We start from the raw sequence: 27,653 nt of genomic DNA on the forward strand, positions 1-27,653 counted from the left end.
TAGATGGTGATGATGTTTAGCTTATATTTCAGCTTCCAATGCTGAAAACATGAAAACTAAGCTCTGGGACTAGATGAGCTGAGGGTCACTAATGTGTTAGAGGTAATTGCCTGATAGAAGGTAACAGGTGGTCCCTGACCAGCTGAGCAAATATATTGACTTTGCTGATAACCTTTCACAAAAAACTGACTCTGTGGTTTTTTTTAAGAGCTTAGGGCAAAGGAAAATTCTTTGGCTATTCTTTTGTCTACTTTATCCTCATCTTCTTCAATCTCCTTATACATACACCTATGCATACCCTTAACCCTTCTGTAGCATCTTTGGAGCCCTGCCTCTATGATTTAACTTCCAGAAATATTCATCAAGTATCTCTACCATATGTAACGAACTGTGTTAGGCCCTAGTGATAGGTAAATCAAAAAGGAAATAGTCCCTGCCTTCAAGGAGCTTTATAGTCTTCACATTATGGCCTTGGTTTCACATTTGTGGCTGCCCTTTGAGTAGACAGGAGCAGGTCACAGGAGAGAAAATGCTGCATTTGGCACTCTGAGAGAAATTCTAACCTGTATCTCAAATAGGCCTTGGACAAATAACATCAAAGGGAGTGAACTAGAATTCTCTGAAAGTCCTTCTGGTTGGTTATGTCCCAGGTTACAAGCTCTCTGAACATGATCTGCAACTCTGGAAAAGATTTGTATTAATCAGTCCTTTAAACACATATCTACATACACACATACACACACATGCACACCCAAAAAATATTGAACATCAACAAAGCAGAGCAAATGCTGGATAGAATTAAATTTAGATCACTCCTCAAAAGTTACTAAAGACAAATACCCACAGAACAGTCAATGGTATAGAGAAAGGAATAAATTAAGGAGGCTAAGTCAAAGAGTAGGGAGGGGACTTCAAGGTTTTTTAAGGAAGAAACTACAATCTAGAGAGATTAAGCAATTTGCCTAACATTGAGCAACTGAAGTGACAAAGCCAGGAAATGAATCCTAATATCTCTTAAATCTATTGTTTTCCATATACTCAATATAGTTACCTTCTTCTTTCATTGGCTAGCCCCTGAGGGATGCAATGACTAAATGCATTTATTTTGTACAGATGGTGCTTAAAACGCTAGTTGATGGGTATCTGTGATTTCCTCAGAATGTCTAAGATGAGCTTTAGCAGAAGCAGTCTGGAGGAGTCACTATGAGGACTTAGCCTTTTTGGAACTTGTGACCTCATTATATTTGCTCCTGATCAGTTTTAGGCCCAGATCTTTTCATCATGCTTGTCCAAGAATTGCATTTTTGTTGTTCAATGATTTCAATCAGGTCCATTTCTGACTCTCCTTGAGTTTGGAGTGGTTTGCCATTTCCTTCTCCAGCTCATTTCACAGATGAGGAAACTGAGGCAAACAGGGTTAAGTGACTTGCCCAAGTCACACAGTAAGTGTCTGAAGCCAGTGTTCTATCCTCTGTGCTACCTAGCTGCCCACAGAAATACATATTGATGGACTAATTTGACAGGCTACCCATCCAGATACATCCAAGGCAACAAAAAATAATGACAGAGCATTGCATTCGAATACCCTAGAAAAGTCACTTAATTTCTATGCACCTTTGTTTTATCATTTGTAGAATTATTGGACATTGAATTTGATGGCTTCTAGGAGCTCCTCCAGTTTCACATCTGTAATCTTAGGTCATTAAAGTAGTTAAAATACAAAACAGTTGTTTAAGAGAAAAAAAAAAAAAACAACCCACTTTTCACAAGCTTCCCCCACCCTGAAAAGCAGATAATATAGAGACAGCCTGCTATTAATGAATTAATGCACAACCACCAGCACATTCCCAGACAGTAGGAACTACAGGAAATGGGATATTGGGAAGGTCTTTCTTAATGGAGGGAGGAGGAAGTGAAAGACATTGGGAAGATGCCAGAGTAAGGAAGGAATGCTGCAGTGGGGGAATTTAGGGGCCATTTTGAAAGCACTAAGTACACAAAGCGAGGAGAAAAGAAGGTAAGTAAAGAAATACTCATTTGCCATTGGCAGTTTTTTCTAAGTCCTAACTTGAGCTTGGAGCCTTGCCCCCCCACAAGCAGTATTCAGCCTTCTTCTGTAAAGAATCTATTCACACCTTTGCTGTGTTTCATCTGTCAGAAAGGCAGAAGTCCACAAGATGAATAGCTTTGACAGCCAAGTCTGGGTAATTCATCATGGCAAAGTCAATCAACTCCATACTTATAGATTTACAATCTTCCATACGTACAGATTTCCTTCTATTGTTATGCCCCGTATAGTGGTGTCAAACTCCATAAAGATCTCTACTGACTTAGAAAACCACATAATGACACCATCTATATGCTATTGTGTTTTATTTTGTTAAATATTTCCCAATTACATTTTTTCCCTGGTTCTGACAGCACTGGGAAGTGTTTAACATCCCTGTCCTACACAATAATGCTTTAGATCCCAGCACCAGGTTTAAAATATCAGACCCAAACTCCATGATACAACCCTGTTCCTATGAAAATAACTTCCCCCTAGAATGAGGTTCTAACTAGTATCATGTATTTGTGGAAATATTATATGATATTCTGCAGGTATATCTGTAGTTATCTTGCTTACTGTTTTGGTTTTATATGTTCCTATCCTAAAAAGTGTCAAAGATCTGTTACTCAAAATCTGATTGTTCTTTGATTTCCATTGCCACCTTCTTCTATTGTGTAGCTTGAAAGTATGTGCAGGAGGAGGAATTGGAAGATCTGAGGTACAGGTCTAAATCTGCCAATATTACTCTTAATTTTCTGGTATTCTGCTACTCCACCTGAATCTGTGATGGGAGCAGTGATTTCAGCCTCATGTAGGTTCCAGGAGTACAAAAGTAGCTGTGAAAGGGTTATAAAGGCTTTGCATGTAAAAAAGTGAAGTATCACTATTCTTTATTAATCTTTCAAAAGGGAGGAAAATTGGGTCAGATGGCTTAATATCTCTCTGTGGCTGACAAGTAGTGTGGAACCAGGATTAGGTAATTGATAGTTTTCTTTATCTGGTGTATGCCTTCCTGGTCCTGGGCAAGGAAGGTCAAGAAAACTAAAGGCTAATATCAATTGTAGGCCTAAAATGGAAAACTGATAGCTGCCAAGCAAAAATTTCTCAGATACTCTTTGAAGCAGTAGCAGACCATATCAGAAAAGCTTTTAAAGTCACTGGAAGATTATAAGACCCAAAAAGTAATTTCATCATCCTTCAATTCTCCTATACCTCATACAATATCTGTAAGCTTTCCATATTGATTTTAAACCTGTCATATTTACTTGTTGCTCCCTCCTCCCCTTGACAAATGTCAGATATCTCTCTAAATAAGGGCAAATATTTTTTTTAGGTGTCCAGGAAAAGCCTGAGCTCAGAAATGCATTCTTTTTGGCTGGAATAGGTTTGGGATTTTTTAGCTGCTATTTGTGTAAATGATTATGTATGCAAAGTTATGTAAAATAAACATGGAAAATCTTCTTCAGTTAACTAGAAAGCCTACAGAGGCCTGAATCATTTCTGGTTTCCTATCTGTTACATAATTCCATAGGGTGAACAGGGTCTGTGGTCATAATCTAAGCAAAGTAAATAAAAACCAAACCAAACAACAGTCTGCGCCCTCCTAGTTTTGAAGTTGAGTAATATTCCTACCTCTGCCTCACAATTCCTCCAATGAACCTGGTTCTGGACAGGTCTTCTACATTAGAGCTTAAGTATTCAATTTTTTCTCAGTATCTTATAAGACCACATAAATAGCCCAAGGCAATGAAAAGAGCACTGGTTGGGAGACCAAAGACCTGGATTCAAATATGACACTTAGTCCTTTTGTGAGCATGGCAACACCACTCACTAGCCAGGGCCTCAGAATCATTTACAAAATGAAAGGGCTGAATTCCATTGTCTCTGAAGTTCTTTCCAGTTCTTGATCCATGATTCCTGCTCATCCAGTAGACCTGAATGAACCACCTGGTCTTTTATTCTTTCTAGTAGAAAACAGATTTTTCTGTGTAGAGGGACACAAACAGTGGGGGAACTCTGGGTAAGGTATAAGACCCTTCAGCCCAATTGGAACCTGCTGACAATGTCTGGCTCTGCTCCCCATCTCCCCTAAGGGCTCTCAGCCTTCCTAAGAAGTCAAGTGACAACCTGTGTGGAGATTGAAGCAGAGTGATACCAGGTGGCAATCTACATACAATAGCAAGTTGTTTATGTGGTCCCACATGCTCAGTGTTGTTTTTGTTACATTATAAAAAGGGGAAAGTTCTTGAATGGATTCCATTTTCTCACCATCCTCTGAAGTCCCACCTCACCAATTCTCCACTAGAATGGTATATTTTAATCATTTCTGGAGTGGGGACTCCAGAAAGCAATGGTACGTTTGTCACCCCAACTTAGGGACTGTAGAAAACAGGACCCAACATTTCTGGATTCATTTTTCCAGGAGAAAGCTTGTCACAATATCAAGATTGGCATTTTAGATAGTACCTTTTGAAATAGTCTTGGCATATATGGAGCCCAGCTTGGGTCAATAATTCTGTCCATGGTTGTTGAGGTCAGAGTACCTTAGTCTCCCCACAGGTTGCTTTTATTAAGTTGGATCCCCTTTCTAGGCATGTGCCTCCTGCTCTCAATGCTGAACTCCATCTGAAATGAACAGGGGCTCTGTGTGTACAGAGGAGACTAAATGGGAATCCAGAAAATGGAGTCCATTGTCTTTCAGAAGGATCCCAGGCAGAAAGATAAAGAGCTCCACTCAAAATGAAGTCTTAGGGGAAAAAAAAAAAAAAAAAAAAAAAAAGTCTCCTGTCCTCTTTGCCTGAAATGCCCTTTTCCAACAAGAGGTAAAGTCTTGCCTTGGTCCTTCTGAGCCAGTAAAAAACCTACTTTGTGACACAGGCGGTTCCTGTTCCAGGTAGAGAATACTGGGCAACCAACAATACTTATTGTGTCCTCAGAAAGAGATCATAGTACGAAACATTTTTAGAACTTCAGGGTAATCTTAATGACAGAATGATTTAATGGAAAGATTGGGAACTGAGACGCCTAAGTCCCTATCACTGTTTAAAATGTCAGTCCACCTGTCTCTGCCTGTTTTTTCTCATCTCTATAATGAGGGGGGAGGAGGAAGAATGAGACAAAATATATCAATTAAAATAGACAAATTAAAAAAAAATAATAGAAATGATACTACTCCTTTTAGGTTTCCAAAACCCTCTTCACCTATACCCCATTTTAGCCTGATAACAAAGCTGTGAGGTAGGAAGTACATGTATTAATATTCCCATTTTACAGACAAAGAAAGTGAAGTTCAGAAATTAAATTATTTTTCCATTAAGTTACTACTTGAGGCAATGAAACTTGCAATGGATAAAGTACTGGGCCTGAAATCAGGAAGATCTGAGTTCAAATGCAGCCTCAAGATACTAGTTGTGTGATCTTGGGCAAATTATAACCTAAACAGTTTGCCTCAGTTTTCTCAATTGTAAAATAGGGGTAATAACATAAAATAGCACTTCCCTTGCAAGATTGTTGTGAGAATCAAATGAGGTAATATTTTTGAATCACTTAAGTACAGTGCCTAGTATGGAGTAAATGTTTAATAAATGCTTATTTCCTTCCTTTGACTTGACTCAAAATATTGCTAGGAAAAAAAGTAAGGGGAAGTATAATATCCCTATTTTGTGGATGAGGATATTGAAGAAGCACAGAAGTGAATGATTTTACTGGTAGTTTTCCTTTTCTGTAGACTCTTCTTCCTTTCCCCTGAAATGGAAACCCTTTGAGGGCAGTCCTCCTTTTTAATTTTGACTCTATCCTAAGCATTGTGCCTTTATATACAATAGAGAATTCATAAATGTTTGCTAATTAAATATTAGTTAAGGAGCAAGTTTAGGGGAAAATGTAGTGAATTCTATGATCTCTCCAGCTACTCAAATGTTTTCTTCCCTCTCCCCATCTAGTATATATTTTGTATATGCTTCTCTGACTAGATTGTTCCCAAAATCTTAGTATAGTTTTAATCTTTAATAACTACACTAAGACAAAAACCCTTTAAGATAGTGCATATAGGTGGTTTTGAAAATGGCTAGGTGATTGAGTCTAAACAATAGTTATTATGGTCCAATAGTTTCCAAAAATAAGCTTTCCAGTAGAAGATGGGGAGATGTAAATAGACAAGCAAATCACATGACAAAGATCTGGGGAGTTAAGAGAGTGATATGGCAGACAAAAAAAAAAAAAAAAGCTAATCTTATTTTAGTTTGCATCAAGAGAGATATAGCCTCCAGAAATAAGAAATGATAGTCTCTTTGTACTCTTTCCTTGTGATCAGAGCACATTTGGAATGTTATATTCAGTTCTGGGTGCCGCAGTTAGAAAAGACATTGAGTTCTTTCCTGGCTTCCTTTTCATCCCAACTAAAATCCTACCTTCTACAAGAAGCTTTCCCTAATCCTTCTTGAATTCCAGTATTTTTTTTTCTTTTAATTCATATTTTGCACATAGATTGCTTTGTATATACTTGTTTGCATACTTTCTCTCCTAGACTGTCTTTTGCTTCTTTTTGCATCCGGCATCTCCAGCATTCAGCACAGTACTACATAGTAGGTTCTTAACAATACTGATTCTTAAGACAATCCCAGGAGATATTGGGCTATTATTCTGTTCCAATCTATGGATGAAGAAACTGATGTTGGGAGAGGCTGACTTGCCCAGAGCAATATAATGTCTGAGGCTAGATCTGAACTCAGGCCTGCCTGATTTCAGGTATAATGCTTTAACCATTATATTTCTAATCGGGGATATCTGCTAAATCACATCATTATCCCTGAAAGTCCTTAGAAAGAGGCCAGAATCTATGTCTTCTGATTCTTTTGTTTCTCTCTTGCTTCCATCTTCTCTTACCTATCTCTAATGACTAGTTCAGGACTCTGGTATACAATGGCACTGAATGTTCCAATGAATAATTTTTTTTAAGGTTTCCCTCTACTATAAGCAAACTTGATGATTGAGAATCTGTTTTTGTTTATTTTAAAACAAAATAGATAACCTGGTTGATGGTTTGCTTGCTTTATTAAAAAACATTTTTTAATTTAAAAAAATTAGGAATTGCTTGGGCATCATGTAAACAGAGCACTCCAATATCTCAGGTAAGCACTGGCCAAAAAGGACAGAATATGTCCTGCAACTACTTCTCTTCTAACCTCATATTGAGAAGAAAACCCAAGCAGAAAAAAAGTTAAGTGACATAAATGAAAGGTACAGGCAACTCCAGGGAAAAGAGTTCTAAAAAAGATGTCCCCCTCTTCCTTCCTTTGGTATTCTTTGTCTTCAATCAGTAAGCCCTTCTATTCCTTCTCCATTTCACTTCCCCCTCCAATAGAGTTTCACAATAGGACTGGGTGAAATTACATCCTAATTATTATTGGCTAGATCATAACAACTTCATGTGGTTCATACCAAAGCATATGGACTAAAAAAGAGATTTTTCAAGAGAGGTCAATCCAGAAGAATACTGAATTTGGAGTCAGAGCCCCTGTGTTCAAATACTTAATACTTGTCATGTAGACAAGTGACTTAAGCTTTCTAGGTTTCTTTAAAGGAGGAGTGAGTGACATTAAGGTCACCATTAAAATAACAGTATCCTAATTTTACACCCTCTAATTACAAAAAATCCTGAAGGAAATAGTGGTGGATCTTGTGAAAGGCACAACCTTGCTATGGAAACAGTGGAAACTTTGGCTATCTCATATGTTCTGGTAAAAGAATTCCACGTGGAGGCAGCATGACCGAGTAAGACACAAGTCAGCTGTTTGTTTTTCTTCCCTCTGTACTTCACTTCCTCCTGGATGCAACTGTTCAAACTGGTTACTTTTTTAAAAGGTTCTGCTGTTTGCATTTGATTTAATTACTCTTTCTGCTGTTTTTATATAATACATGGAAGTCCAAACTCCTTATTTTCTTAAAGACCTTCACATTCCACACCATTTCTGGCAGCAGATGTTGATAAAGCTGTGTTAGGAAGGGGCGGAGGCTGGAGATGGGGAGGAATGGAGGGAAGACTATAAGACTGGACACTGGTCGGGGTCATGGGGCCAGCTGACATTGTGGGAAGCTAGGGCTTGCTGAACCTTTCTTCAGCTTGCCCAACCTGCAGATTCAGGAAGTTGTTTGGACTACAGTGTCAGAGAAGACTGAATGAAATCTGCTATCTTTGTATGAGTTTCTTTCCTCCCTCATTATCTCTGTTGCCTAGCCTCTCCCACCCCCAACCCAAACTGTCTGTTGCTATGCTGGTTACCCACTTAAGATGACAGAAAGTCTGAAAAAGGAGGAAACAGATTAATAGCTTATCAAGAACCAAAGGAAATGGTGACTAGAGGGAGAAAACACAAGACTGATGCTGTTTCTCAGAGGACAACGCAAAACTTTGTGTATGCTAGGTTCTTGCTACCTAAAAAATATAAAATGTGCTTTGAGTTGACAGGTTTATGGCTCCAAATAGTTTTGTAAACAAAATCCAAACTCATGAGCTGGGCTGGACTCTTAAATCACTCAACAAGAGCTGCACAGAAACCCAACAACCACTGACCCAGAGACTGTAATGAGCTTCATTAGAAACTTTGAGAAAGAAAAAGTCTCTATTGGCTGACAGTTCCTGAGGTTTCTGAACCAAAGATCTGACCGATTCTGGTCCCAATCCCAAATCTGAGTCACCATTTCCAATATGGATTTTGTTCTGTTTTAATTTTATATACACGCAACACACACACACACACACACACACACACAGTGAACATACAAGGTGAGTCTCAAGTATCAAGCCAAAGAATGAGTTCAGGCAGAGGACAGATGTTAAGCAACTCTCCAGGGCCACTGAAGTGGCATAGATACCTCTAGAAGGAATGTTAGAAAGATCCAATTCCTTTGTACTAATCAAGAAAGCTCCAGACTCCTGAAGCTTATGTAAAACTAAAGCATTTGAGGATGTCCAGCTAATAAATCCACAGTAAAAGAATAGATTTCACAGAAACATCTTCCTAACTGGTGGGTACAGGTGAGTTTTAGGAAATAGCTTATAAAAACAAACTCCCAAATCTTATATATACTCCATTACTGAAGATAAGAAGCCAGTCTATATATATGGTTGAGATTCCTACGCCAACCAATGACCCTTTATCTAATGAAGATTTTGAAGTAATAACATTTAAAAAAGTAAAAACAGGATACTTAAACAGGCTTAATAAAAATTTTGCCACTTATCTCCTCTTTTCTACCAAGCCCAGAACCACAAAAATTCTGTAGAATTCTGTTATTTATGTGACTCTTATGAAGATTTGGTCTACATATATCAGGAGAATTGCTAAAAAGTATATAAAAGCTTGATTCTTATAAATCAAAGATTATCTCACAATACCCTCTCCGCCATCCATGACCTTTATTTTACAGATGGAGAAAAGCAAAGCAGGTAAATAAATGAATGATATACCTAAAGTCATACAGGTAGTTAGTGGCAGAGTTGAGCTCAGAACCCAGGACTCTTGACTCTCAGTAATCACACTACAGTGCCTCCTTACACCCCATTTTGACAAAAAAAAAAAAATTCTCTAGATGACTGAGGATATACATGCATACATATACATACATATAAAGTATTAAAAGAACATTAATAACAATGAAGTTTTAAATTTAAATGGATTCTATCTCTCTTATCTTCTCTTAGGGAAACTATTAACTCTATAAATAGATGTTGCACTCTGATTATAACTCTTGCTCATTAACTAAGATATATGACTTAACTTCTCTCCCACCTAGTTAATAGAGACAATGCAAAGTATGTAATAATGATGAAAACTAAAGGAAGAGATCTGATGGTTATGTTTTCCTCTTAGGAGAAAAAAGGAAAGTAAGGAAGGTCCTCAAAAATTAGATCTGCTGGGTCTTAAATGTTTTTTTTTTCTTTTCATTTAATTACTCCAAGTTTCTATTTCCTTGGGGTTTCTACTTTGGCAGTCACATCCCCATTTCCTGAATCATAGTGTTTAATAATTCAGCACAAATTTGGACCTCTTGCTCATAGCGAGCAGTAGGGCCAATCACAGAACCAACTGCAACATTAGCCAGGAAAAAAGGATGCCAGGAGCGTCAATTTTTTTGGAGCAAACAATATTCTTCCTGTCCAGTCACAAGTCTATGTGCTGTTTTTCTATTGGTCAATCCCTAGAATGTCTTTCTGTCACTTCTCCAATATGTGTTTGATAAAAAAAAAAGAGGGGACAGCAGCCACACATGATCATTCCTTCTGCTAAAGGAAAGCACCCCACACTCCCATTTGGCACTCTGGGAACAAGTATCCATGCAACCTAATGCTGGAACTGGAGGCATCTAAACACAATAATTGACCACAGAAAAGAGATCAAAGGAAATCTCTCTTTCCTGAGGAAAAAGCAGAGCACATCAAAGTAAACTATGGTGTCTGAAAAGAATCTTCCACTAAGTTCTAAACCTCAGGAAAAGGAAGTTCATGTGGAAAAAGCAGTATTGTCCTACTGTGGCTAAAATAGGTTTCATTTACCTGCATTTCCCCCCCACCTCTCCTCCCCAACCCACTACTTGAAAACAAACAACAACAACAACAACAACAACAACAACAACAAACAACTATCCTTCTTTCCTTGTAAAACATATTCTTGGTCTTTCCTTCTTAAATCAGCCAATCATTCATGTATTTAATATATAATGACTTTGGATAAAATTCAACAAGTTTTCTACTTCAACAGCATTATTCTAGGCACTGTGGGAGATGCAAAGAGTGGTCCTTGACCCTCAAGAGATAAGCACAAGTATAAAAGTAACTATAACAGGTCCAAATTGCTTTCTAATATGGAGAGGGGAGGCTACCTGGTTAGAAGATAGAGAGCAGGGGCAGCTAGGTGGTGCAGTGGATAAAGCACCAGCCCTGAATTCAGGAGGACCCGAGTTCAAATCTGGTTTCATACACTTAACATTTCCTAGCTATGTGACCCTGGGCAATTCACTTAACCCCAGCCTCAAAAAAAAGAAGATAGAGCTGGCCTCCAAACTGGAAAGACTCAAGTTCAAGGCCTGCTTCTGATATATATTGATTATGGACTGTGACTATGTAAGTCATTTAACCTCTCAAGTCTAGGTACTTATCTCAAAATTCTCTAGGAACAAACAGCAAGATAAGAAGGACTTTTAGCTCCTTGTACTAATGAAATCACACCTTCATTTCCTATCACTGTCTTATCATATTATACCCCCTTATAAACAAAGTGTTAATTTATTGAGGATCTACATATGTACTTAGCACTATGCCCTTACTACCATAGTTTCCTCATCATGGTTGAATTCTGAAGTACCAATGAATATGGGCCATGCAGAGCACCTCTCAATCTAAATGGGGAAGAAGATAAAGACTAGAGAGTGGATGGGTATTATGTCCTTTGATCATCTGACTCCTAGGTATTCAGCACACTGCTCAAGGATGTTACCCAACAACTAATTCTATTAAATGTATCTGAAAACAGCAACTTTGATTTAGGTTTTGAGAAGAGTAAATAAACACTTCCTATCACTAGACACAGAGCTAAGCCAGTACTAATAAATTCCACTATCCATTGCACTTTCCACCTTGTTTCAACACACATTCTCCCCTGCTTAGATTTTGACAGTATATTAAAAAAGTACACTGAAATGTATTATTGCAGGCATTTGCATGAGAGTTCAATTTATGAATTCAGCACATTATTAATTGTAGAAATTTCTCATATGTCCTTTTCCTTCAGAATTCTGACTATTTAAGGATGAGATTTAATTAGGCTTTCATTATGTAGATTATTAAAACTGGAGATGGTAATTTGAGGTGGGGCAAATACATAGAATTTGGAATATCAGTACATAGAGCAATTAATATTTTTTATGAAAAATAATAGTACAAAGGAAATATTTTTCATAATGAGGCTTTAATCAAAAGTAGAAAGTACTTTCAAGAATTAATTCAAGATTATTAATGCTGAATGTTCAGGTTTAAATTCTAACATTTTTAAAATGTTATATTAACTTTTTTCTTCTTCCAAAGCTAATTCAATATTTGAATAGTTAAGCTAACATTTGAGGGATTTTTAGTTGGTTACTTATTACTGTATAGAGAATATAGCTAATTAAATGGTTTTTTTTCCCTCACTTCTATTTAAGTTTTGAGACATTGGTTAAAAGCAAAAATTATCTTCAAAAATGTATACATTAATGCAATTCATAAAGTTGCTAAGTCAACAAGTAAAAAATGTTGAGCCTCTGTTTCCCAAAAGCAAACTTAAGAGATGGATATGAGAGAAAGAAGTATACCTATCTCTTGCTTATCATTAATAACGAGGACAGAGCAGGCTAAAAGAGGGAGTGAGGAGAATCAGTACCACATAATGAAAATTACAGATAACCCATTTTGCAATTTTTTGTCTGCAAATAGAACAGATCATAGTTTATAAGACTTTTAAGGCTGAAAAAGTCATTAGAGACCACCTAGCCCAATATATTAACTTTTTTAAAAAGCAATAAGAATGTGATATAAATATCATCAACTTCATTTCCTCTTACCCCCTTTCTAGTCAAACAAAAATAATTCCTATATTAGTCATGTTTTAAAAAATGCCTTTTATTAGACATTTAGTCTTTTACACCTCTACATTATGAGGTTCTAGAATCAGGGTTAATCAGTGCAGTGATAGAGTTTCTCAAGCCTTTCAAACAACAACCCCATTATATAAATGAGAAAAATTGAGGCCAAGGAAGGGTAAGTAGTTTTCCTAAGCTTACATGATTAAATTTCTGGCCACCAAAACTAAAGAGAAGGGAAAAAACAAACAACAAATCTAAACATAAAAAAATCCAGACAAGGATAACTAAAGTAACTGAAGGAAAGGAGAGGAGTCCATAGAAGAAAAATTTTAAAAACAAACAAATGAACAGTAACCTTTCACCTAAAAATATAAGCCCAAGAAAAGGGATATAGCAGGACCCAAGAATCATAAAAGTAAATAAAAAGACCTGTTCCGATACTAAAGAAATATCCTCTTTAAAAAAATTATATATGTATATATATACATATATAATTTTAAGAGGATATTAAGAGGAGATATATATATATATACACACACATATATATACATTTTTTTAAACTTTTATTTACTCCAGCTATACACAAAAGCTTTTTTAAAAGTTATACATATACTTTTTTTTTTTTTTAACATATTTACTTATACATTATGTTGGGACAGAAAAATCAGAACAAAAGGGAAAAACCATGAGAGAAACAAAACAGAAGAAAAAGGGGGGAAAAAAAGTGTAGCATGTATTGATTTACATTCAGTCTCCATAGTTCTCTTTCTGGATATGGATGGTGTTTCCATCCTAAGTTTATTTTGGATTGCTTTGGATCACTGAACCACTGAGAAGAATGAAGTCTGTCATAGTTCATGATTGCACAATCTTGCTTTTATGTCACTATGTACAATGTATTTCTGGTTCTACTTGTTTCATTTAGCATCAGTTCATGTAAATCTTTCCATGCATTTCTAAAATCAGCTTGTTCATCATTTTTTATAGAAAAATAATATTCTATTACTTTCATATACCATAATTTATTCAGCCATTCCTCAACTGATGGGCATCTATTCAATTTCCAATTCTTTACCAACCACAAAAAGGGCTATAAATATTTTTGCTCATGTAGGTCCTTTATGATTTCCTTGGGATATAGACCTAAGGGTAGTACTGCTGGATCAAAGGGTAGGTACAATTTTGTAGCCCTCTCTAGAATGGTTGATCAGTTCACAATTCTACCAACAATGTATTAGTATCCCAGTTTTCCCACGTCCCTCCAACATTTATCATTATCTTTTCCTGTCATCTTAACCAATCTGAGAGATGTGAGATGGTACCTCAAAGTGGTTTTAACTTGCATTTATCTATAATCAATAGTGATTTGGGGCATTTTTTATATGACTATAAATGGCTTTAATTTGTAAAAGGGAAAAAGATAAGTTTTTAAATTAATTTTTTCTCTGTTTCACATCACTCTTTCCTCCAGTAGAAAAGGAAAAGAGAATCTTTATAACATGCATAGTCAAGCAAGACAAATGGCCACATTAGCCATGACCAAAAATATGTCTTAATGTTATTTTGAGTCCATCCCTCTTCTATGTGGATGTGAGGGGCATACTGTAGCATTGTCCTTAGCTTTCTTAAATTATAGTTGGTCATTATGAAAAGACAATCTTCTTGCTGATGGCATTCACTGATAATGGGTTGTAAGTCCTATCATAGTTAATCTAATTGTGCTACATAGAGAATTTGGAAGCAGTGGACTTAATATTTGAACCCAGACTCTGCTCCTTACTACACATGTGACTTTGGAAAAAAATCACAATCTCTCCGGGTCTAAGTTTCCACATCTATAAAATGAGAGGGTTGGACTACATTACATCAGAGATCCCTTCTAGTCTTAAATCCATGATCCTATGAATAAGTTTTCATTGAATAGTTCACTTACACTGTAAGTATTTGGTAGCTAGGCTAGAACAGTGACTGGTTATTCTAATGTCATCAACAAAATGATGTTTTTTAAATACCCACATGTATAAGTGATTTTTGTATGAATGCTTTAGGTTGATAGTGTATTGTTAGGTAATGAGTATTATGTTAATAATGGGTGATAATGTCTAAAGTGAAATGGATGTTACCTTTCCTAGTAATATATATTTGCATTTTAAGAGATAACTTTAAAATTAAAGCTTTAACCCAAAAGAATAACCATGAGCTTTACTTAAGGTACTAGGACTTATAGAACAGATATTTGGGGGAAGAAAAAAGGGGACTTCAGGTATTCTTCAAAGCATGCTACATGGATGGATGTGTACTCTAACCAACTCTATTTCTGTGATATCTTTTGTGTTCTAGTATGTAACCTGAGTGCACTGATTGACATTCTTTGTATCTTTGCTATATCTGCTAGCAACCAGTAAATACTGGCTGGCAAGTACATAATTCTGATGGAGTTTGCACTGTTTATATTTTGATTTCACTGTCCCTATTTAGTGGACAGAGCATTGGTTCAGGTTGGTCAATCGGAAGCTCTTAATTTCCAGCTATCCGTGGTCAGGTTCTTCTGTTAAGAATCTTTTCTTTAAAATGTTTGCAGACTTAGCTGGTGGTAGCAACTGCCTATCCCCTCTTCAGACCACAGAGAGAGTTCAGGTCTGAAAATATAGCCCATGTGGTAAAACCTGAATTGAGTATTGTGTTCCTTATGTAAAATGGCTATTATCAAAGATAAAGTAAATCCTTCAGTAACAAAAGCTCTGAACAGGCTACAATTAATTTGTCAGGGCTGGCTTGAAAACAGCAGGCTTTATAAATACTGCTTTGTTTTTTGTTTTTTTTTAAAGCATGTTGCATAAATTAGTACCAAAGTCTGGATGTAATTAACACCTAAACAGACCACAAAACCCATTTTGGTTATTATAGTGACAGCGACTTATTATGTTTGCTAGCTGGTGCTGAATTTTGGGAAGAACTAAGGAAAGCAGGTTACCTCCCCCATTTCCCAAATATTTAAAATTCTAGTTAACCCCCCAAAGTTGAGATTATTAATATACACATACATTTCTATGTATACAGATAGACACACACATATATGAAACAATCTATATTTGTGTGAAGCAACTTAATGTGCAGACACAGCTACACTAAATAATATTGCAATACTTGGGAATGGCTTGGTCTTAAAGAAAACAATAGCTTGTGTTGTTAAGAAAGATTGCGGAGGCATCTTAGAGAAATTAGAGGATATAAAGACCTACAAAGAAGGGAAGAAAGGCAAATAAAAGGAATATTAGCCCTACAGCATGGGTTCCCAAATTCAGATATCCAACCCCAACTTTTCAAGATGACAAGGTAGAAAGCTGGCAGATAATTATATCATCCTATTGAATTCTTCTAGAAACTTTGAATTGACTTCCAGTTAATGATATTACAATATTTTGAGTGTACTCTTAGAGAAAAAAAAAAGTTAATCTCTATATTTCTTACTACATGTATATACCTGGTTAACTTTAAAATTAATTTCCTATCATGTTAAATAGGCAGCACAGGAAGGTTTCTTAAAAAGTCAAGGAGTTTAGAAATAATTCAGAATTTTAGCAAAGTCGCAGGATACAAAATAAATCCACATAAATCCTCAGGATTTTTATACATTACCAACACAATCCAACAGCAAGAGATACAAAGAGAAATTCCATTCAAAATAACAGTCGATAGTATCAAATATTTGGGAATCCATCTACCAAAGGAGAGTCAGGAATTATATGAGCAAAATTACAAAACACTTGCCTCAAAAATAAAGTCAGATTTAAATAATTGGAAAGACATTCAGTGTTCTTGGATAGGCCGAGCGAATATAATAAAGATGACAATACTCCCCAAACTAATCTATTTATTTAGTGCTATACCAATCAGACTCCCAAGAAACTATTTTAATGACCTAGAAAAAATAACAACAAAATTCATATGGAAGAATAAAAGGTCGAGAATTGCAAGGGAACTAATGAAAAAAAAGTCAGAGGAAGGTGGTCTAAGTGTACCTGATTTAAAGCTATATTATAAAGCAACAATCACCAAAACCATTTGGTATTGGCTAAGAAATAGACTAGTTGATCAGTGGCATAGGTTAGGTTTACAGGACAAGATAGTGAATAAAAATAGCAATCTAATCTTTGACAAACCCAAAGATCCCCAATTTTGGGATAAGAATTCATTATTTGACAAAAACTGCTGGGAAAACTGGAAATTAGTATGGCAGAAACTAGGCATGGACCCACATTTAACACCACATACTAAGATTAGATCAAAATGGGTCCAAGATTTAGGCATAAAGAACGAAATCATGAATAAACTGGAGGACATGGGATGGTTTACCTCTCAGACTTGTGGAGGAGGAAGGAGTTTGTGTCCAAGGGAGAACTAGAGACCATTATTGATCACAAAATAGAACATTTTGATTACACCAAATTAAAAAGTTTCTGCACAAACAAAACTAATGCAAACAAGATTAGAAGGGAAGTAACAAATTGGGAAAAAATTTTTACAGTTAAAGGTTCTGATAAAGGCCTCATCTCCAAAATATACAGAGAATTGACTTTAATTTATAAGAAATCAAGCCATTCTCCAATTGATAAATGGTCAAAGGATATGAACAGACAATTTTCAGATGATGAAATTAAAACTATTTCCACTCATATGAAAGAGTGTTCCAAATCACTATTGATCAGAGAAATGCAAATTAAGACAACTCTGAGGTATCATTACACACCTGTCAGATTGGCTAAGATGACAGGAACAAATAATGATGAATGTTGGAGGGGCTGTGGGAAAACTGGGACACTGATGCATTGTTGGTGGAGTTGTGAAAGAATCCAACCATTCTGGAGAGCAATCTGGAATTATGCCCAAAAAGTTATCAAAATGTGCATACCCTTTGACCCAGCCATACTACTACTGGGCTTATACCCCAAGGAACTACTAGAGAAGGGAAAGGGTCCTGTATGTGCCAAAATGTTTGTGGCAGCCCTTTTCATAGTGACTAGAAGCTTGAAGATGAATGGATGTCCATCAATTGGAGAATGGTTGGGTAAACTATGGTATATGAATGTTATGGAATATTATTGTTCTATAAGAAATGACCAACAGGAGAAATACAGAGAGGCCTGGAGAGACTTACATCAACTGATGCTGAGTGAAACGAGGAGAACCAGAAGATCATTATACACTTCAACAATGATACTGTACGAGGATGTATTCTGATGGAAGTGTATTTCTTCAACATAGAGAAGAGCTAATCCAATTCCAATTGATTAATGATGGACAGAACCAGCTACATCCAGAAAAGGAACACTGGGAAATGAATGTAAACTGTTATTTTTACCTTCTGAATCCAATTCTTCCTGTGCAACAAAAAATTCGGTTCTACACACATATATTGTATCTAAATTATACTGTAATATATTTAACATATATAAGACTGCTTGCCATCTGGGGGAGGGGGTTGGGGGAGGAAGGGAAAAAAATCTGAATAGAAGTAAGTGCAAGGGATAATGTTGTAAAAAATTACCCATGCATATGTACTGTCAAAAAATGTTATAATTATAAAATTAAAAAAAATTATAAAAAAAAAAAAAGTCAAGGAGTGGGGGAGATGGGGGCAGCTAGGTGGCACAGTGGACAGAGCATCAGCCCTGAAATCAGGAAGACCTGGATTCAAATGTGACTTTGGACACTTAACACTTCTTAGCTGTGTGACCCTAGGCAAGTCACTTAATCCCAAATACCTCAGCAAAAAACAAAAAACAAAAAAACCAAAAGAAAACACCAAGGAATTTAGAGTGAAAAAAGGTTGGGAATCCCTGCCCTACATCCTCAAAATTATAGGGGTACATGAGAATATCTCTCAATAAAATGAAATTAATCTCTCAGAAAAGATGCAATAAGCATATTTAACAAACAACTGATCCAGTAACAACCATAATTAATTCCCAGATTTTTCTTTAAAATAACAGCAACAAGTTAAGCACATTGTTACATAAATAAATTAATGTAAACAGTAACACAGACAAAGAGCAACCAGAAACCTAGAAACTCATCACCTGTAGGTCAGGCCTTGCTTAAACTCTGTAGCACTGTCCTAGAACAAAGCAAACTGGACTAAAGAGTAAAGCTCAGTTGTTCACTGACTGCCGAGATATCAGTTTGCAAGATAAGAGGAAAGAAACATTAACCATTTTGTGTTTTAACTAAAATCTGCCATTTAATGGTGTGGTATTCGGGACAAAAGGCTCTTTTGTCCCCCTCCTCCTCACACTGACTTGAAGGATTCTTCAACCATGAAAAATGTACTGATGAGTATGAATCTATTTACACTGCTCTACTGACAGAGAAACTCACCTGGTTTTAATGACCAGCCAAATGAAACGAGAGAGAAAGAGAGAGAGAGAGAGAGAGAGAGAGAGAGAGAGAGAGAGAGAGAGAGAGAGAGAGAGAGAGAGAGAGAGAGAGAGAGAGAGATTCAGAGACAGAGACAGAGACAGAAAGACAGAGACAGAGAGACAGAGTCAAAGAGACAGACACAGAGAGTCAGAGACACAGAGAGAGATGATAGAGTTTTCTGCTGGGTAAGACTTCATCAAATATTTATTATGGAATCCTTTAAGTTCAGGGATTCTCAATTATTTTTTCTGATGAGAAACTAACCTCTTCTTCATCTTAATGTAATGATTTTGGGGATGATGGTGGTAGGGATTATAGTCAACAAGAAAATCCAAATTAGCTAGTAGATAACAAGGGCTTTCTCATCTCTCTGCAGAAAATTAACAAAGGGAACATGCCAGCATGCTTCAGTAATGTCTCTAGTATGCAGATATTTGTAATGCCAATAAGCACAGGGGTGGTGCCCCTCTCCTGGGGATCATGGTTATCTAACAGTTACCCTAAGTTAGCATTGCACATGGCTTTTGGCCACAATGCTGAGGTGACTGGTCAGAGGTTATGTCCCTCAGTGACCTTCTGGGGAATTCTGCTCTAAGTTCTAAAAAAACAAAACAAAACAAAGGCCTTGGAAAAATACTTTTTTTGCATAAAGGCAAGTTGGATCTGGCATCTCCACTTTCTCCAAGCTATTTATCACAGTCACCATTAAGATATTTTTAAATGCTAGTTCACTATGAAGGAACTATAATCTGTTTGTTGTACATCTTAACCCAATATAAACATTCATGTAGAAAATTCAGAATTTTCACTTAGGGCACCAGGAGTTAAGTAAATCAGGTTTGGACAAATCATTTTACTCTCAAGAGTCTTGGATTCTTCCTTTATAAAATGAGAGATTTGGATCACCAGCTATAAAAATTAATGATTTATGATTATATTATTAACATGGAGAATTAGATTAATTATTACTATTTCACAAATACAATATTAATTTTGGGGAGAGGTTCACTGAAGAAGATGGTGATTATTTATGACATTAAAACAATTTATGTTATAGAACATTCACAATCTAAGACAAAATATTAGTGCAAAACGAACAGATCTGAAAGGTAAAGGGACAGATTTAGGTCTCTCGTCATACCTGATTTAAAAACTCAATAATAGAGACATGCATTTTATGATTACACTTGACATTTCCAGAGAGATCATATCAGCAAAAGACATCATCAGTGTGATTTATTATATAATATACTTAATAGGTCCACATTTAAAAATTTTTTTTCTTTTTCTGAGGCTGGGATTAAGTGACTTGCCCAGGGTCACAAAGCTAGGAAGTGTTAAGTCTCTGAGACCAGATTTGAACTCGGGTCCTCCTGAATTCAAGGCTGGTGTCCCACCTAGCTGCCCCAGTCCACATTTTATTTTAAGATTTTAAAAATCATTTATTACATATGGAAGTTTTAAATATCTTTTGTTAAGGAACAATCAACACTGCTGGGCTTTGGGCTACACATTGCTCACATGGCATGTATACGACTGGATCTTCTGTACCACATCATACAATTTGACATTTACTTCCACACTGTTACATATGGTTTTCTTAATTTTTTTTATTAATTCAACAAATATTTATTAAATAACTACTGCATATAAAGCATTAGGTTAGTCACTGAGGGAGAAATAATTCTGATAAGGATGGTTCTTGGATTATGGAGCTTAAAGTGCAATTGGTATTTGAGAGACAGATATAGATAGCTGTAATATTCATTATCATATGTTAAGTGCTTTACATACAACATTAAAATGCTTCCTGGAAAAAAGGAAAAAGGAATAAATATTTATATAGCACTTATTATGCATCAGGCATTGTCCTAAGTACTTTACAAATATTATTTCATTTGCTTCTCACAATAAGGACATAGGGGAGGATCTATCTATTTATCCATCCATCCATCTATTTTTGCTATTATTTCTCTTTATTTTACAGTTGAGGAAACTGAGGCAAACAGAGATTGGAGTGCTATGTTTAGGGTAACACAACTAATAGGAATCCGAGGCAAGATATGAACTCAGGTTTTCTGACTCCAGGACCAAGCACTGTCTTCACAACTCCATTTAGCTGCCTCCAGGTAAAAACTATTAGTTTAGGAGAACAAGGAAAAGCTTTATGGAGGAAGTGGCGAATGAGTTGTTTTAAAGTAGTAATATCTAACTCAAACAGAAGCAGGCAGGCTGCTTATTGATTTCAAAAACCTACAAATTAACATTATCCATGTTGTACTGTATTTCTATTTATTTTGTTAAACATTTTCCCATTACATTTTAATCTGATTCAGAAAGCACAGGGGAGTTTTGACAGGGGCCAGCAGGCCTCCAGTTTGATATCTTTGTTTTTAAAAATGGGGGGGAGGGGATTTGATAGTAAGATGGAGAAAACAATTCATTTCAGGCACAGCTCATACAATGAGACTATAAAATTCCTAAAGCAGGAGCTAAGTCTTTTTTCCCAGCAATCCCCTTCCTAACAAGATTTGTTACATTGATATCAGCACACAGGTAAAGAGACTACTCAAGTCAAAGGGAATCACACTTACAGATATTTATCACAAATAAAGAGTAAAAGGAAGGACTTCAGCATCCCAATACAGGAAGGCCTCTATAATCTGTTTTCACCCCCAGCATGTTAAGTGTGAAAGGAATGGGGCACTGATACATTCATTCCATGCTTACACCTTTGTGGAGCAGCTTTGTTTATCCACATGTAGAAAAACACAATCTTCCCTAATTCAATTTTAGGCATATGGACACTGTCTAATGATTTATAATACATTGCATTAAAAGAAAATTATTATTACTCTTGGGCCAACACTGCAAACTGGAAGCCATTCTGCATTCTGTATTGTCAAATAGCTGAACGGGAAATGTCACAGTTATGATTTCTAGGCACAAGTGATAATTGGATTGGAAGGCAAAGTTCAAGAAAACAGTAAAGCTCTTGTGTATTAACAGAAGGTTTGTTCTGCTCTGCAGCTTGCCAGCCAAGGCTATTTCCTTCCTAAATATTAAAATTCTAATCTGCCATCATTTCATCTGCAGAAATGTATGACTAACTAGGAATTGAAAGCTGCATTTTTTTTTCTAAACTAGAAACTCAAATCTAGCAGGCTGATGGACAGCATAAGCATCTCTGAGGCGAATACTAAGTATAAAAAGTTGCAAATGAGTCAGGAATTAACATTTAGAAAATAGAAAATTTCTTCTCAGCAACTTACAAGAAATTAGCTGACAGCAGCTTCTGGGTTTTCATTGCTGATTTAGTCATTTTAATGAAAGAATCTGGTTCTTTATGTTCTAGGAACAAATTACAAACCTGCTAAGATGTCCTATTCAACAGTTACAGGCCTGAAATGATGATATAGGGTTTAAAATAAGTGAAAGATTGCCTATGGTATATCTCCCACAGAGGAAATTTCTAACACTTTTTCCTTGCAAAGAAAATATAACTTGTAATAATGAAAAAAATTTTCCAAATATACTTTCATACAGATCTAATCTCAATTTTAATTTGCTTTCAGGTTTTGCATTCAGTTGGCATAAAAATATGATGATCACTTTGGTATCAAGTAGTCGTCCTAGGGAAAAAGAAATTTCTTAATGCAATGCTGCTCTTTCACATGATGCATCAATGGATAAGGGTCTCATCCAAAGCCATTCCCCTTCCTCATTCCCTCCAAGCCACACCACTTTCAGGGAAGGCCAGTAGTGTCAAATGACAGATAAATTTGCTCCTCTGGGTTCTGCTCTCCTCTAGCTCAGGAATCTATTATACAATCTTTTCTTTCTCATTCTATGTCTAATGAAAAGAGAGCCACAGGGTTGTGGAAAGAGCATTGCTCTAAGATTCAAGAGTCCCAAACTTTAATCTGGCACTGAAGTTCTAGCTTCCTCCTGATCCAGCTAAATGACTTTAGAAAAATCTGTAAATGGAGACGAATAATCCCTTTCTCATACCAGCTTCTACATTCTATCCCCACTTGCCTAATGACAATTGCTTGAACTCAATGCTGTTGCTCATGCCTAGAAGGTCCTCTATCTTTATTCCTCCAAATCCTTTTTTTTCCATTGTCTCAGCTGTCTCTCATCTCTATCACTATCAACACTTCTCTGTTTTCTGTCTCCTCTTCCTCCACCAGTTATGAATATTCTCATCCTCCTTAATTCATGTTGCATTTGCTGTCTTGTAAGAGTAGGGGCAAACCTCACTTCTATCACTTATTACCTACACAACCTCATATTGCATTTCTACATACAATTAGAGTTGGAATAAATGTCATATAGGATAGCTGAGATGCTATCTTGTTGAGTTTGTTGAGAGCAAAGCACTCTACAAATCATGGCACAGTAGGCAGAGTCAGGAAGACCCAGGAGCGTGTCGTGCTCCTACTTGTGTGACTCTCAACAGTTCACAACTTCTCAGCACTGTCTAAAAACTGCAAAAAAAGACTACAAATTCCACAGCAATGAATCAATCAGTGAAGGAGCTCTTATTAAATGCTTACTATATGACAGGCATTGTGCTAAAATGCTGGAGATACAGAGAGAAAAAAAAAATTAGTTCCTGCCTCCAAGGAATGTATATAAATGTGGAAGAAATAGATACGTGGAAGATACAGTCAAATTAATCTTCAAAGACAAGACATTAGCAATAGGTGCTGATCAGTATTGGTTGAATTTTCTGATCAAAAGTTCTCTAACTTAGAAAAAGCAGAGGTCCAGATATCTCATCCCCCTCTTCCCCAAAAAATTATTCTATAAATGTGATTCAGGATCCAGAACAGGGTAAGTTAAACTCCAACCTCCTCCAAAAAGATATAGTTATATAGGTAACAAAAAGATTTCATTCTCAGGTCACCTTCATGGTTTGAACTTCAAGAATAGAGTGTTGAGGGTTGCAACATGTATGCGTAAAAGTTCTAAATAACATTTATATTCAGGTAGAATAGGAGGTTGTAGACAATGAATTCCTTCAATAGAATTCAGTATCATCAAATTGACACTGTTAACTAAGATATAGACTACATGTGAGGGGAAAATGACAACTTGGGAAAGATTTTACTATCTCATTTTACTAAAAACTAACTACACTTGTGTGCCCCCTTGGAATTAGGAAGAAAGGGTTTTTTGGGTCCTGACTGTTCTTCACTATGCCAAGGGAACAAATTTACTTGGTTAGCACCCCAAAAGTGAAAACATCTTATCTTACTTATTGCTTCAAGAGTTATTTCATCTATATATTTTAGCAGCTGAAATCTGAATAAATAATGGGGGATACATCTTCTTCTTAGTGGATTTCTGTTATACATATCTATCACCAGAAACATATTTATCCTGCAATCAAATGGTTTATAGCAGAAACATATTTGAAATATCCTTCAATTTAATTCAATAAAAATAAATTAGGCACCTACTATGTGTGATAAATGATCATGACTCCCATGTTCCCAGAATGTTTGCTCTCAGTGAACAAACTTGGGTGCCATCTTGACTTTTATTCCTATCACCTTAAATACAACAGTCAGACAAAATAGTTGAGATTAGCAAAGCAATCATCTATATTGCAGGGGGAAATTACTTTATTGAAGCAATTTTGTAAAGCCAGTGATAAGAACAGAACTAGACTTAGAACTAAATTAAAATTTTCTCCAGTAGATTCTTTCCATCTCTCTCTCTCTCTCTCTCTCTCTCTCTCTCTCTCTCTCTCTCTCTCTCTCTCTCTCTCTCTCTCTCTCTCACACACACACACACACACACACACACACACACACAAATGTACTTCATTTACAGTGGTTCAGTGCACTGACCTCTGCATTTCAGGGCTGTCAGTTCTAATCAGAGCATGAATGGTACCAATTGAGTTACTGAAATAACACCAAGAGAACAAAACCTCAACAAAACAAGACCAAAAAACCTCTTGGCTTAGCTGAACCAAAATGCAACTAATGGTAGCTAAAATGTCTAAAATACAAAGGGACACATTCATTTTTGCTTTTACAGGACATGTCATGCCAGCTCCTGACTGGACCTTATTTTTTCTTATGATTAGATATCACTGAAGATAAGTCAATAATCTGATTATTTTCATTTTTAGCTTCACTTTTTATGCCTAAATTCAGAAATACGGAGGTAAGAGCCATTTTATATAGATTAGTAAGCTTCAAAATGATTTAAGACAAGAAAGGAAAATAGAGATACTATTGTGCTGTTTTATCCTTTAGAGTCAGTCCATAAAAATGAAAGCAGAAACAAAAGTCTAGAGATGCTCTTCTTTATTTTTTGGGCATTAAATTCCCATGTTCCCTAAATTACATCTGGAATCTGGGCCATTAGGAAAGCTATTATCTATGTAGAGTGTTAAATCCCTCTCCCTATCCCACTACAACAATCTCCCACTTGCCAAGACACCAATCCTTTAGCTTGGTCCTACCTGTATGAAAGGTAATTGTGCAATACAGAAGTAGCCATTCCTCTATCAAAATAACTCCAAGGTATTTTTCTGTGCTCCCAAGTCCTGCTCTCTTGTTTATTATTATTTTTTAAAAGCACATGTTCCTTAAGGGATCAAACAAATTATGTCTTTTTTTTTAAATGGGGCATGTATAAAATAGCTTATAAATCATCTAGTAAAAAGTGATAAATGAATAACCATAAGGACTAAAGCTGACATAGGGAGCGTGTCAGAAGCCAGTGTGTTGGGAAGAGGTGTGGTTCCTTTTCAGGCTTAAGTCACTTCTGAGAGTCCAGCCAAGCACACTTTATTCCTTTAAGTCATCCATTCATCTATTTAAGTAAAACTCAAGAGAACTCGGAGCTAAGCAAGACCATGATGTTCTCTGTGAAATATAAAGTGAGACTCTTCTATCCATATAGCTGAGTCTGATGGTGCTCATCTGCACTTGCTGTTTGAAAAGCTCCTTGGTTACTGTTTTCAGTTTCCTTCAGATTCATTCACCAGCCATTAATTAAGCACCTATTAGGTTTCAAGCTTTTTTTTTTTTTTTTTTTTTTTTTTTTTTTTTTTAAGGAGGAAATATAGACCAAAAAAAATAACTGTTCCTGCCCTCAAAGAGAATATTTGATTGGGGAAAAACAATGCATACAAAATATAAATTAATTAGTTGAGGGAAGTTGAGGGTGTGATTTAGGATAGATTTTCTATAGGAAGTGGCACTACCTACCAGGAAGCTAAGGATCTATGACTAGAAGGTGAAGAGAAGAGTTCATTTCTGACAAAGAACAAAGTCTATGCAAAGGGTAAGAGAGGAGATGTGATGATGTGAATGGAGAAGAGGCATGAGAAGGTCATGCCAACTGGACTATGAGGAGGGAATAATATACAATAAGCTTGGGAAAAAAACCTGGAGCCAGATTCTGGAGACGACTGAAGTTGAATTGACTGAAAAAGAGAAGTGAAGGAGAGTTGAAAATGACTCTATGGATGTGAGCCTGGATGATGGGAAGGAACATAAACAGGAAATTTAGGAAGAGGAAAAGGTTGGGTGGTACAATTTGAGGAACATTTCTATTTAGACATTCTGTGTTTGAGATGCTTAAGGAATATGCAGTTATTGATACACAATTGGTGTGAACCAAGATCAGTTGGTGAATATAGGAGTTAGGTCCAGAAAAGAGACTGGCTGAACACATACAAATAGAAAGGTAAACAGATAATAAATAGTTGAGTCAAGAGAGTGTAGAAAGAAAAAAAGAGTTGGAATCCTGGGGTATATTTTCACATAGGAGGAGAGACAAGTATCCTCCAGGAAACTAAGAAAGACAGACTTAATAGACAAGGAAGAGAATCCTAACAAAGTAGAATTACAAAAACCCAGGGAGAAAAGAGGTCCTAGGAAAAGGGGGTGATCTATTTAAGGATAAACACTGATAAAAGACCTTCAGACCTGCCAATGAAAAGATTACTGGAAAGAGAAATTGAGTGATAAAATCACAAGTCAGGCTGTAGAGGCTGAGAAGGAAGTAGGAGGTAAGACAGTGGAAGTAACAATATCAGAAGCTTTTCTTTTCTTTTTTTTTCTAGGAGGTAGGCAGGGAAAAAGGGAGAGAGAGGCTCAATAGAGAAGATCCCAATTATGGGAATTAAGAAGGCTATTTAACTTGGAAGTTATGATACTGTAGGGAACATTGACATATAAACTTAAAATTCCAAGTATAGGCACTGGCTGGGGTGAAGAAACTACAAACTAAATTCTGAACTCTGGGATAAAGGTCATTACCTTGAGACGGATAGAGAATAGGCTATTAGATAGATAGATAGATAGAGAGATAGAGAGATAGATAGATAGATAGATAGATATAGATATAGATATAGATATATAGACATAGTAAGTCTTGGAAGAAAAATTGTGGAGAGGTAGTGGCAAAGGAAAAGCTTAGAAGTGAAATTTATGTTGCTTTGTGCATTTTGTGGCTTGGTGACTTATTTACCTGTGTTGATGTCCCCTTCAGTCTCAAGGGCAGAGACTTTTACCCTTCTATCATATTTCCCCTG

The 27,653-nt window shown here is 36.2% G+C and overlaps 2 protein-coding genes across 5 annotated transcripts in view; one reads left to right on the forward strand and one right to left on the reverse strand.

The window, feature by feature from the left end:
• CHLSN (cholesin) overlaps positions 1-27,653 on the reverse strand; it is a 342,470-nt gene that overhangs the window by 113,166 nt on the left and 201,651 nt on the right. The window contains exon 1 of one of the 3 annotated variants that reach the window (XM_074281125.1): positions 4,517-4,679. The exons of the other annotated variants lie outside the window; for them this stretch is intronic. Within the exon in view, the coding sequence (XP_074137226.1) occupies positions 4,517-4,573 (57 nt within the window). The 5' untranslated portion in view covers positions 4,574-4,679. Of the gene's footprint in view, positions 1-4,516; positions 4,680-27,653 lie in introns of those variants that run through there. 3 annotated transcript variants of the gene reach the window in all.
• The window catches only part of GPR146 (G protein-coupled receptor 146), an 85,042-nt gene that overhangs the window by 2,641 nt on the left and 54,748 nt on the right, over positions 1-27,653 (forward strand). The gene's annotated exons all lie outside the window — the stretch shown is intronic.

Source organism: Sminthopsis crassicaudata, chromosome 1 (assembly GCF_048593235.1).
Source record: "Sminthopsis crassicaudata isolate SCR6 chromosome 1, ASM4859323v1, whole genome shotgun sequence".
NCBI classification, from domain to species: domain Eukaryota; kingdom Metazoa; phylum Chordata; class Mammalia; order Dasyuromorphia; family Dasyuridae; genus Sminthopsis; species Sminthopsis crassicaudata.